The following is an 11821-nucleotide window of genomic DNA, read 5'->3' as shown; positions in this document are numbered from 1 at the left end:
GGGTCCCGGACTCTCACTACCACTTGTATAAGGCTCAGGTTGCAGACCCAGAAACCATTTCTCAGGGCCCTAAAGGTGTTACAGCTGCCTCTGCCAAAAACCCTCTTCCATCTGAAAGGGAATCTAGAGCATTAGAGAGATGGGGTAAAAAGGTTTATACATCTGCTACTCTTTCTGCCAGGGCTTTAAACTGTCAATTTCACATGATACAGTCCCAGGAATTTTTGTTAGACCAGCTGAATAAAAAGCTGGCCTCTCCTGAACCTATAGACCGTAAGTCCCTTCAGGATTTGGTACATAACTCTCAGCAGGTCAGTAATCACTTTTTAAAATGTGGCTATGATGCACTGGAGGCTTCTTTTAGATCAGCTATGGCTGGAGCAGTGATTCGAAGGCATGCCTGGTTAAAAGAACAATCCTTACCAGACCATGTTAAGTCTAAACTCCTAGACGCTCCTATGGAGAAACCAAGTTTGTTTGGCTCCCCCTGCACAGGAGGTTCTAAAGAAAGTGGAACAAAAAGCAAAATCTGTCCAAACAGTCAAGGATTTTTTGCAGGTCCAGCCTCCGAGGTTTAGCAGAAATTGGCCTTCAAAAAATTGGTCCTTTCCAGACACCTCCAGAGCACAGAGAGGCAGAAATAGATGCCCAAGAGGCAGAAGTCAATCAAGGGATGCCTACAGGGGTCGTCAGTGGCAACCTGCCAACCAGAGAAGTGCCGCCACAGCTGCGACTACAACCACTTCCACAGGACAGACACAATGACTTGGCTCTGATTCCGCCTACCAGGGAACAACTGGAAGCACCCTTGGGTGGAAAGCTAGCTTTATTTTCAGAAAACTGGCATTGCATTACAGGAGACAAATGGACTTTACAAACAATAGACAGGGGCTACAGGTTTCACTTCCACACTCTACCAAAAAAGAGAGGAATGCCAAACCTTCCACCAAGCCAAAAATCAGAGGCTCTAAAACAAATCATCAGCTTACTTAAGGATGAGAGCAATAGAAAAGGTACCATCTATGGAACAAGGCCAAGGATTTTACTCCAGACTATTCCTTGTGCCAAGAAAAGAAAATCAATGGAGGCCTATTCTCGACCTGTCCGCACTGAACACATATCTCATTGTTCCAAAATTCAAAATGCTGACCCTACAGCAACTTCTTCCCATGCTGGGCAAGGAGTCTTGGCTGGTGACTCTAGATCTCAAGGAGGCATACCTGCACGTCCCTATACGACCAGATTGCAGAAGACACCTCAGATTTCTTGCAGGATCAGAGCATTATCAATTCTCAGCATTGCCCTTTGGCTTATCTACTGCTCCCAGAGTATTCACGAAATGCCTGGCATCAGTAATTGCTCATTGCAGGCTTCAGGGAATTCAAATTTACCCATACCTGGACGACTGCCTAATACAAGCGGACAACAATACAAAATTAATAAAGGATTTGGCCAATGTCATGCAACTGCTGCAAGCCTTGGGATACACAGTCAACATTCAAAAGTCAAGACTAGTGCCATCCCAAAGGATAACATTTTTGGGTGCAGAACTGGATACAATAACTCAGATGGCTTTTCTCACAGAGGAAGAACAAAAGCAACTACCAGTCTATTTCATGGCATTAACAACACAAACTCCGCTTACTGCAAGGAAAGTCCTGCAAGCCCTGCCAGGCTGCATATGAGAAAGTTACAATGGTAGCTAAGGAATGTATGGTCTCAACACAAACACAGTCTAGAAGCCCAGATACCAATCACTCCATGTCTGAAAGAAGAATTCTTGTGGTGGGCTCAGGCCTGTCAGATAAACAGAGGATTGCCTTTCCACAAACCACATCCAAGGCAGACCATCACCACGGACGCCTCAGACCTAGGCTGGGGGGCACACATGGAAGGCAAGTGTATCCAAGGCCTATGGTCCCAAGACCAGCTGAATCTACACATAAATCTAAAGGAGATGCTGGCAGTGAAACATGCAATCGAGGCATTCAGACCATTCCTCCAACAAGGTCACCTGCTGATAAGGACGGACAATACCACAGTCATGTGGTACATCAACAAACAGGGAGGTACACACTCATACCCTCTATGCCGGATGGCAATGGACCTGTGGAACTTGAGCCTGAATCTCAACATCCAACTGCAGGCCAGATTTGTACCAGGAAAAGAGAATTCACTAGCAGACAGCTTAAGCAGAACAACCACGGATGCTCACAAATGGATGCTGCATCCAGATATCTTCAAAACCATAACAAACAAATGGGGAATGCCAGAGATAGACCTGTTTGCCTCCCCACACAACCACCAATTGAAGAAATTCTGCACAAGAGTATACCACCCACTTGCCTGGAGGGTGGACTCCCTTTCTTTCAGCTGGAATGCCCTGACAGCATATGCCTTTCCACCTCTTCCTTTGATGTACAAAGTTCTACTGAAGATCAGAGAGGAGCAGCCAAAGGTAATTCTGATAGCTCCAGACTGGCCAAGGCAACATTGGTACCCGCTACTGAGAAGCATGTCTCGAACGCACTCATGGCCTCTACCTCTATGTCCCTTACTTCTAACGCAGAACAACTACAAGACCCTGCATCCAAATTTGAAAACGCTGCAGCTAACTGCTTGGAAAATTGCATAAAACAAAACCAACCTGATTTATCTCAGAGGGTTAAGGACATTATCCTGGAGGCTCGCAGACCCTCCACAAGAAAAACCTATTCACCCAAATGGAAAAGATTCCTCATTTGGAGTGCAGAAAAGGGAGAAAATGTCACACTGGCAAACCTAGCACACATCCTGGAATACTTAGCAGAACTGTTCCACAATGGCCTGTCCTACTCCTCCATTAAGATTCATGCATCAGCAATTTCAGCAGAGTACAACATGGATCCTCCTGTCTTCTCTCATCCTCTCCTCAGGCAATTCTTGAGAGGAATCAGAAACGTAAAGCCTCCAAGGAAACCACCTCTGCCTGCATGGGATCTCAACTTTGTGCTAGAAAAATTAACACTTCCACCATTTGAACCAGCAGCAACAGCAGACTTACAGTTCTTATCTTGGAAAACTGCCTTCCTGCTAGCAATCACTTCAGCAAGAAGGGTATCTGAGTTACAGGCATTAATGGCAGTGCAGCCTTTCCTTATCTTCCATCAGGATAGAGTGTCTCTGAGAACCAATCCTACTTTTATGCCAAAGGTGGTTTCCTGGGTATCCTTGAACCAAGCTATACATTTACCTACATTCTTCCCCAACCCACAGAACAGGGGGGAAAGACTACTACACACCTTGGATGTACACAGACAACTGCGCTACTATCTGGACAGAACTAAGGCCAGCAGAAAAACTGACCAACTTCTGGTAGCATATGCAACAGGAGTGCAAGGAAAAGCAATTTCAAAACAGACAATCTCAAAATGGATAGGAAATTGCATTAGATTCTGCTACTCATTTCATGGAAAGACAACTCCTGAAAATATCAGGCCTCACTCCACAAGAGCTACAGCCACCACTACAGCTTTCCTACGAGGAGTGGCTACCAAAGACATTTTAGAAGCTGCTACTTGGAGCTCCGTGCATACATTTGCCAAGCATTATAATCTTCCTTTATACTCCAGATCCCGAGCAGGTTTTGCAACTGCTGTTTTACAAAGGATCTTAACTACACCATCATTATCTTAGTGCCTCCTCCCCCAGTTTGGCTATGGTATTCTACCCATATGTTAGGACTGCAGATGCATCCTTGAAGGACATAGTACAGTTTTGTACCTACCATAAATGTAGATGTCCGATAGGTATGCATCTGCAGTCAGGATTACCCACCCTCCTTCCCCTCTGTGGTATTCCTAGGGTACTTATCCCTCTTTTAGCTAGCTGGGGGAATCTATTATGTTGTATTTGTTTGTATGTATATATGTATATGTATATATATATATATATATATTTATATATATATATATATATATATATATATATATTTTGCTTTCTGCTGTTTGGAATTTTCTACATTTATCCAAATTTAGCCTTCCTAGAGGGCACCTGGCATCTGAGGCAAGAAACACTGAGGAAAATGGCGTCGGCTGATGCCTTTATACCCCAGGAGCTATGACGTCGGGTGAAGTGCGACATCAGCCGAGGCCAGACCCAGACTTTGGAATCCGGCCGACCGAAGGGCTGCCTGAGGCAGGACAACCCATATGTTAGGACTGCAGATGCATGCCTATCGGACATCTACATTTATGGTAGGTACAAAACTGTACTTTCCGATGCATTGCTGGGGATTAAATGTATTGATGTTATGTAGTCCAATCTCGCCTACATTCTTACTCACGGGTTCAGAGCCAAATATCGGCTCCGACTTGGCCAATTTTTTTAGTAGCTCGAAGTCTCTCATTGGCTGGGCCAAGCAGTTATCCCACGCTGCACTGCTCCATAACCCCAGATTTCGTTTGCCGCTCGTGTAGCTAGGACGTGGTCTCACTTGGCTGTGGCTAAGTACCTTTCTTTTTTCAATTTCTCTCGAGAAATTTGCTGATTTCAACCCAAAAGCTATTTTAATAGCTATTTTGCATATTGTGTGTTTTCTTGTCTGTAGTTGATATCCCTAATTTCTGGTGGGCTAGGCCCGTTTGAGTTAGAGGACCTAGTCCTCCTTTTCTGTGTGTTGTAGTTGCTTTTAGTTTGTCTGTTGCTAAACTAAGCTTGCTCTTGACCTTATCTTGTTGTGGATTGTTTGTGTGTCTTAGAGAACCGTTTTGCTTGGAGGTTCTTGGTTGTGGTAGAGTGCTTTACTGTTTTCCCTCCTAGTCTGGTTGTTCTGTGGTCTTGTTGTTTCAAGATGTCTAAAGAGCAGAAGGAACATAAACCTTCTGGTTTCAAAAAGTGTGCTAAGTGTGGTTACAAGATGTCCATCACGGATGGACATTTTGTATGTGTTTATTGCTTAGGTGCAATTCATTTACAAGAGTCTTGCAGCTTCTGTCACGCCTTCAGTCCGAGGGTGCTTCAGGAGAGGAAAAATAAATTAATATTGAAGGGTCTCTTGAAACCTTCGTTTGAGGAGTCTTTGGACTCTTCCTCTGGTTCTCAGGCCAAGCCTAAGGCTTCGAAGGCGAAGAAAAGATCTCCAGCTCCGTCTTTTTTTTTTCGGAGCCGCCGGAGAAACTTTCAAAACTTGACTCCTCGGGGCCGCAGGAGGTATCTGTGGTACTGGAATCTGCTTCGGCTCCTATTTCACTGGATCTAATTCGGAGCCGATCTCCCAGTGTTAGGCATTGTTCTCCTGACAGGAGATCCCATTCTCCATCCCTGTCCTCCAAATCCTCCAGGCTTTCTGATTTGGATGTTGATAGTGTAGTGCAGAGGCTCCTGCAGTCGCCGGTGTTGGCTAAATTATTTTCGGCTCCGACCCAGTCGGCTCCAAAGCCTGTCCCGATGGTTGTGTCAATGGTTCCTCTTCCAAGCGCTTCCTGGTCTTCGGAGCTGGAGTGCTCCGCTCCGAGTGATGATCTTGCGCTGGCTCCAATACCCCTTAAAGGTTTATCGGTGCCAACGGCTTCGACCTGTTGGCTCCTTCCACAGGTTTTGGCACTTGGGTTTCCTCGGTCGGGCCCGATGGGGATGTGGCGGGACACCCATCAGTTCGAGCCTCCCTCTCGGCGCATCGGCTTGGGGGACCTCAACTCCGATCATGGCCTCGGAGGCCCGTCGGTCCTCAGATTCGGGGGGACTGGCCTTCGATACCATGCGGAGCGCACTGGCCAAATCATCAGTTACATCACCCAGATCGGTCATTCCGTCCCCTTCCACCCCGGCTAGAACCTCTGATGCCCCCCTATCCGTAGATGGCAGAGCCCAAAGGTCTGGGGATACCCCCATGAGTGGTCCCCAACTTTCTGAGGGTCCCTCAGATTCTGTGGCTCCGAGAAAGAAGACGTGCAAGAGGAAGCACATAGACTCCCAGGGCGAGTCTCTCACTTCTGATACCGACCTCGAGGAGTCGGAGGGGTCCCCCAAGTCGTCCTCTGATGATGTCTCTTTCTCCGACATACTGGAGATTTTGAGACAGAGGGGCAACTGGCCCTCCAAAACACCTTCCGAGGAGGAATCGGTATTCCTTAAGGCCTTTGGATCTCAACCCTCCACCTCCTGGGTTTCTCCACCCTTTGACGAACTGTTGGATTTAATCTGTCGGAGGGTGTGGGAGAATCCTGATACGATGGAACCTGTACCCAGAAGGCCCAATAACTTCCTTTCTGCTCCCCCGGGGAAAGAATTTCTGTCCAAAGAGGTTTCTGTAGATGCCATGGTGGTTGCGGCGGCCACACAGAAGGAAGTAGCCGAGACTTCTTCCTCTGTCCATCCTCCTAACAAGGAGTCTAGGACTATGGACAGGTACGGGAAGCATACCCTTTCATCAACGACCTTCACCTTACGTTCACTGAACTACCTTTGCCATTTCACTCAGCTCCAGAGAGATCTCCTCAAGGAGTTAGGAGATACTCTAGTGGGTAACGTACCTGAGGCATTGGCGCCCACGGTTAACGCCCAGGTTTCTACCCTAAATTCTATTGTCAACTCGTCCATGAGGCTCATATCGTATGCAGCCGAGGGGGCGGGTAGGGCAGCCAGTACAGGAGTAGCCCTCAGGAGGCAAGCCTGGTTGCACCCGTGTCATTTTGCGGAGGCCTTCAAGTCTTCCTTAACTGACGCTCCCTTTGATGGGTCCTTACTCTTTGGGATCAAAGTGAAACACACCCTCACCAGATGCAAGCAAGAGGGAAAGATCCTGTCTGCCGTAGGGGTCCGTTTTTCCCTCCCCTCTAGGCCTTACCCCAAGGCTCAGAGAGGTGGGAAGATGTGGTTCAAGAAGTCACAGAAGTTTTCCCCTGCCGCACAAGGTGATTCCCCCTGCAGAGGCAGAGGAGGGGAAGTTATTCAGGAAGATGCCGCCCTTGAGGCAGAGGAGGCCCCCGCAACTCGGGAGACTGTGATTCCTTTTGCAGTTCTTCCTACCATCGTTCCTGATGTGTTGCTCGACTGTGCTTCTCCAGAGCCAGTCGGGGGCCGCATATTGTTATACCCGGAAGCCTGGGAAAGCATCACCCAGGATCGATGGGTGTTATGAATAGTTTCTGGAGGTTATGCCATGCCCCTTTCATCAGACCCGCCTCCAGTCAGAAAAATCCTGGATGTTCCACCCAGTCAATGGGATCACGCAGCCTTAGAGGTTTCAAAGCTGCTAAAGAAGGGAGTCATCCAACCTGTCCCTGCAGACCAAATTGGATTAGGGACTTACTCAAAACTCTTTTTGGTGCCGAAAAAAACAGGGGTCCTGAGACCCATTCTAGATCTCAGACGATTAAACCACTACGTTCAAAAGTCCAAGTTCCGAATGGTCACCCTTCAGTCCATTTTTCCGTTGCTGGAAAAAGAAGTATGGATGTGCTCCATCGACCTCAAGGATGCTTACTATCATATCAAAAGGGACAGGGCATCCAGGAGTCACCTTAAGCTTCCAGCTGGGAGCCAGCCATTTTCAGTTTCTTGCCCTACCCTTTGGTCTCACCACAGTCCCCAGGGTGTTCAAGTGTTTGGTGGTGGTGACAGCTCACCTGAGACATCAAGGATTCCAGGTGTTTCCATAGCTGGACGACTGGCTCCTCACCGCCCCCACCAGGCTTCTGCTCATCCAAGCCAGGGACGCCACCATTACCCTCTGTCAGCGACTTGGAATAACGTTGAACTGGGAAAAGTCTGCCTTGCTGTCCTCACAGCGTGTCACGTTTATAGGCGCAGAGCTAGACACCATCCAAATGCAGGCCTTCTTGCCGCATCAAAGGATCAGAATATTACAGAATCAGGTTTGCGCACTATTACCCCTCAGGGAAGTACAAGCGAGATGGGTTCTTCAGCTTTTGGGCACCATGGCAGCCACCATTATGCTAGTGCCTCTAGCCAGATTACATATGAGGCTTCTTCAATGGCTTCTATTTGCCCAATGGTCCTTTCAGAAACTCCCCCTTTCTCACCTGACCCTACTCACAGACCGATGCAAACAGGATCTCAGTTGGTGGCTATGATCCACCAATCTGGACGAGGGGAAACAGTTTGTTCCTCCGTCACCTGTCGCCACCGTGACCACGGACGCCTCCCAGATGGGGTGGGGGGCGTTATCTTGGCAGGACAGTCCAAAGCACGTGGCAAGATCACAAGGTACATCTGCACATCAATGTCCTAGAGATGAGAGCAGTTCTTCTGGCGTTGCGGGCACTTCAGAGCTTTCTCCCTCTTGGGACGATCGCGATACATTCGGACAACATGTCCGTGGTATGGTACCTAAACAAATAGGGAGGAACCAGATCTTATCCCCTGTGCAGAGAGGCCATGCGAGTGTGGCAGTGGGCATTATCTTCCCAACGGTCCCTAGTGGCAACGTACATTCCGGGGAAGGCCATTCTCATGCCTTACGAGTGGTCCCTGAACCCTCGGGTTGCGGAACAGATATTCAACAGGTGGGGTCAGCCTTGCTGCGACCATTTTGCCACTCAATGCCAAATGCAGCAATTACTTCACCCTGATCCCCCCACAGGGGGAATCACCCAGGGACGCTCTAGTCCACGATTGGCCCTCCGGTCTGCTCTATGCTTTCCCTCCGTTTCCTCTGTTACCAAGAGTGATTCAGAAAGCCCTATCCTTGGGAAGCAAGATGATTCTAATTGCCCCACACTGGCCTCACCAAGTCTGGTTCTCCTTTCTCCATCCATGCGTGGTGGACACTCCTTGGATTCTGGACCCAGTACCAGACCTACTGACACATATGTCGGGACAGTTCCACCCCTCCCTGTGGACCCTCAGGTTGACAGCCTGGCTACTCCACTTCCGTCGCTTGTCAGGCTTCATCATTTTTCACCTGAGGTAGTGCACATCTTATCGTCCTCTCATACGTCTTCGACTAGGAATGTTTATTCCAGCAAATGGAAGGGATTCTCTATTTGGGCTCATGCTCAAGGAATCGACCCCTACACAGCCCCAATTCCTGCGGTTTTGGAGTTCTTGTCCATGCTCTTTCAGCAGGGTTCTGCGCCTGCCTCTATTAAAGTCCAGTTGGCGGCTATTTCTAGCTTTCATACCTCCTATGATCCTTCCCTTATGGCTCACAAACTCTGTAAGGCCTTTTTAAAGGGCACCTTATTACTCCGGCTTCCTATTTCTGAACCTATTATGCCTTGAGATTTAAACCTGGTTTTGCAAGCCCTTACCTCCCCACCTTTCGAACCGGCTGCCTCCTGCGAGTTAAAGTTTTTGTCTTGGAAAACGGCCTTCCTGATAGCCATTACATCAGCCAGACGAGTGTCGGAGATTTAAGCCCTCTCCATTAAACCCCCGTATTTAATTTTTCGTAAGGACAGAGTCTCTCTTCGACCTAACCCGTCCTTTCCCCAAAAGTTACATCTCCTATTAATCTCAACCAGTCTATTGAGCTCTCAGTCTTCTTCTCTCAATTTTCGAACAAGACAGAGTTTAGATTTCATCAACTGGATGTGCACAGACAGTTGCGATTCTATCTACACAGGACCAAACACCTACGAAAGTCTGACCAATTGTTTCCTTTTCAGAAAATGCGGGATCCTCTATTTCCAAGGTTACCATTTCCAGATGGATTGCTAATTGTATTGCCTTTATTTATTCTTCAGCAGGGAAAACTCTACCGTTCCCCGTAAAGGCTCACTCTACTAGGGCTGTGCGTCTGTAGCGTACCATGCCAGACTATCCTTGGATGATATTTGTGCTGCAGCCACATGGGCTTCCCCCCACACTTTTGTTACTCATTACAAACTGGACGTGGCCTCTAGGGGTCAGGCTTCCTTTGGTTCCACAGTCCTCAGGAGTATCTTCCTTTGAGCCTCCCAGGATAGAGGTGCTGAGGACGCTGTCCCATGAGTAAGAATGTAGGCGAGATTGGACTACATAACATCAAGAAGTTATGTACTCACCATAATGTTCGATGTATGTAGTCCATCTCGCCTCACATTCTTACGTACTCTCCCACCTGCCCCCTTCCTGGAGGATCTGGAGGTTAGGATTGGTACTAGAATACCCTTCAGTAGTAGTTTGTTTTCTCTTACCTCCTTGGTAGTTCTACATTGTAGTGTTTGTTGTTGTGCATGAGATGTGTTTGTGGTTTCGCAGCAAACTAGATCTGGGGTTATGGAGCAGTGCAGCGTTGGATACCTGCTTGGTCCAGCCAATGAGAGACTTCGAGCTAGTAAACAAATTGGCCGAGTCGGAGCTGATATTCGGCTCCGAACCCGTGAGTAAGAATGTGAGGTGAGATGGTCTACATACATCGAACGTTATGGTGAGTACATAACTTCTTATTTTTTACACAGTGTATATGGCAATGTAGAAGGGGGAAGTGTTTTGTTAAGTTTTAAGGGTTTCAGTAATTTTTATTTCATTTGTAGTCGTGGCTGCATGATGCATTAGCGACCTGACTTTTTACTTTGGTTACGCTGGATTTACAATGTGCATGCTGGTTGGATTGGCCACTCAGCATGCATGTTTCTCATCTTTGCCGAGATGGCATTGTATAATGGCAAGTAGTCCATTGGTACCAAATGCAGCATACTACCACTACAGACTCATAGGAGCAGACTAAGCACCCATGTTGACAGTAAATAGCCAGGATTCGCTAGATTGGTGGCTTTTCTTTGGAAGCAGTTGCACTTTCTTAGTATGTTGTAGTGTTTGTTAAAACTTACACACTGGTAAATGAAAACATTTAATTTCACTAATATTTCAGGGCACTGCTCAAGTACTGAAATGATTTTGGCAAACAGTTATTTAATCACACCTGTAAATTTCCAGTGTGTACTGGCCCAGAGGTCAGGAATTTCAGAAGTGCTCCCAATCATCATCAATTTTCACATGACACCTTGGTGCCTGACTGATGTTTGCGTAATCTAAACCTAGTAACTCAGTACAACAGTTAGTAGAAAGGAAGCAATTCTACTCAACCTGCATGGAAAATGTAAATGTCCCCTCTGTTACAGTGTAAAGCATCTTCAGTTACATTGAAAATACAGCACTACATTGTGTTTTCTATGATGGGTACTAATAAAAGGATTATCTTTGTTAACGTGCATGTTGTACATGGTGTGATATTTCTCTGTGTAGATTTAGTTCAGTAATTTAGAATGTATTTATGTACTTTGAACATTTTTCCCCCTAGCTTTGGTACCGGACAGTGTGAAAAAAGAACTCCTGCAAAGAATAAGAACATTTCTTGCCCAGCATGCCAGCCTATGAGTCAAAAATGTATTTTATAAAGAACTACTCTCCTCACTTGTTCTGTGAATAAAATTGTGAATTAGGTTATCTATTTTACTGCAGTTAATTTTAATACTGTGGTCTTCATTTTCCCAATGTTTTTAATCCACAATCTTTTATTTGTGTATATTCATACAGCAGCATTTTTGTTTTCCAAACAAGATGTGATTTGTATTCATTTTGTGTAGTAATTTTCAAATTTTAATAAAGTGCCATCTGTTTGTTTACTAATTGAAGTTTTTTTTGTTAATCTGTGACCGAAGCTTTACTTTTCCACTAGAGTTATAGATATGTCAGATGTTAAAGATCTCCAGAATTTTTTTGCTACAGGTCTAGTCTTCTTTTGTTTGCCCTAGAGCTAATGGAGAAGAAGTACTGTTGCCATGAGACAGAATTCATACTGTTCTGACTGCATGATTTTTTTCCCTTTTATCATATAGTGACATATAAACAGTGTGCACTGTAGCTGGAGACATACTCCAATTCAATTTTAAGA

General features: G+C 46.4%; 1 protein-coding gene across 4 annotated transcripts in view; it reads left to right on the top strand.

The window, feature by feature from the left end:
- ENY2 (ENY2 transcription and export complex 2 subunit) overlaps positions 1-11556 on the top strand; it is a 363037-nt gene extending 351481 nt beyond the window's left edge. For all 4 annotated transcript variants that reach the window (XM_044065753.1, XM_044065754.1, XM_044065755.1 and 1 more), the window contains one exon: positions 11228-11556. In XM_044065753.1, coding sequence (XP_043921688.1) covers positions 11228-11304 — 77 coding nt within the window. In that variant the 3' untranslated portion in view covers positions 11305-11556. The remainder of the gene's footprint in view (positions 1-11227) is intronic.
- The last annotated feature ends 265 nt before the right edge of the window (positions 11557-11821 follow it).

Source organism: Protopterus annectens, chromosome 3.part0 (assembly GCF_019279795.1).
Source record: "Protopterus annectens isolate FY-2018-M chromosome 3.part0, PAN1.0, whole genome shotgun sequence".
NCBI lineage: Eukaryota > Metazoa > Chordata > Ceratodontiformes > Protopteridae > Protopterus > Protopterus annectens.
The sequence above is the reverse complement of the archived record's forward strand: the minus strand, read 5'-3'. Positions and strand labels throughout refer to the sequence as shown.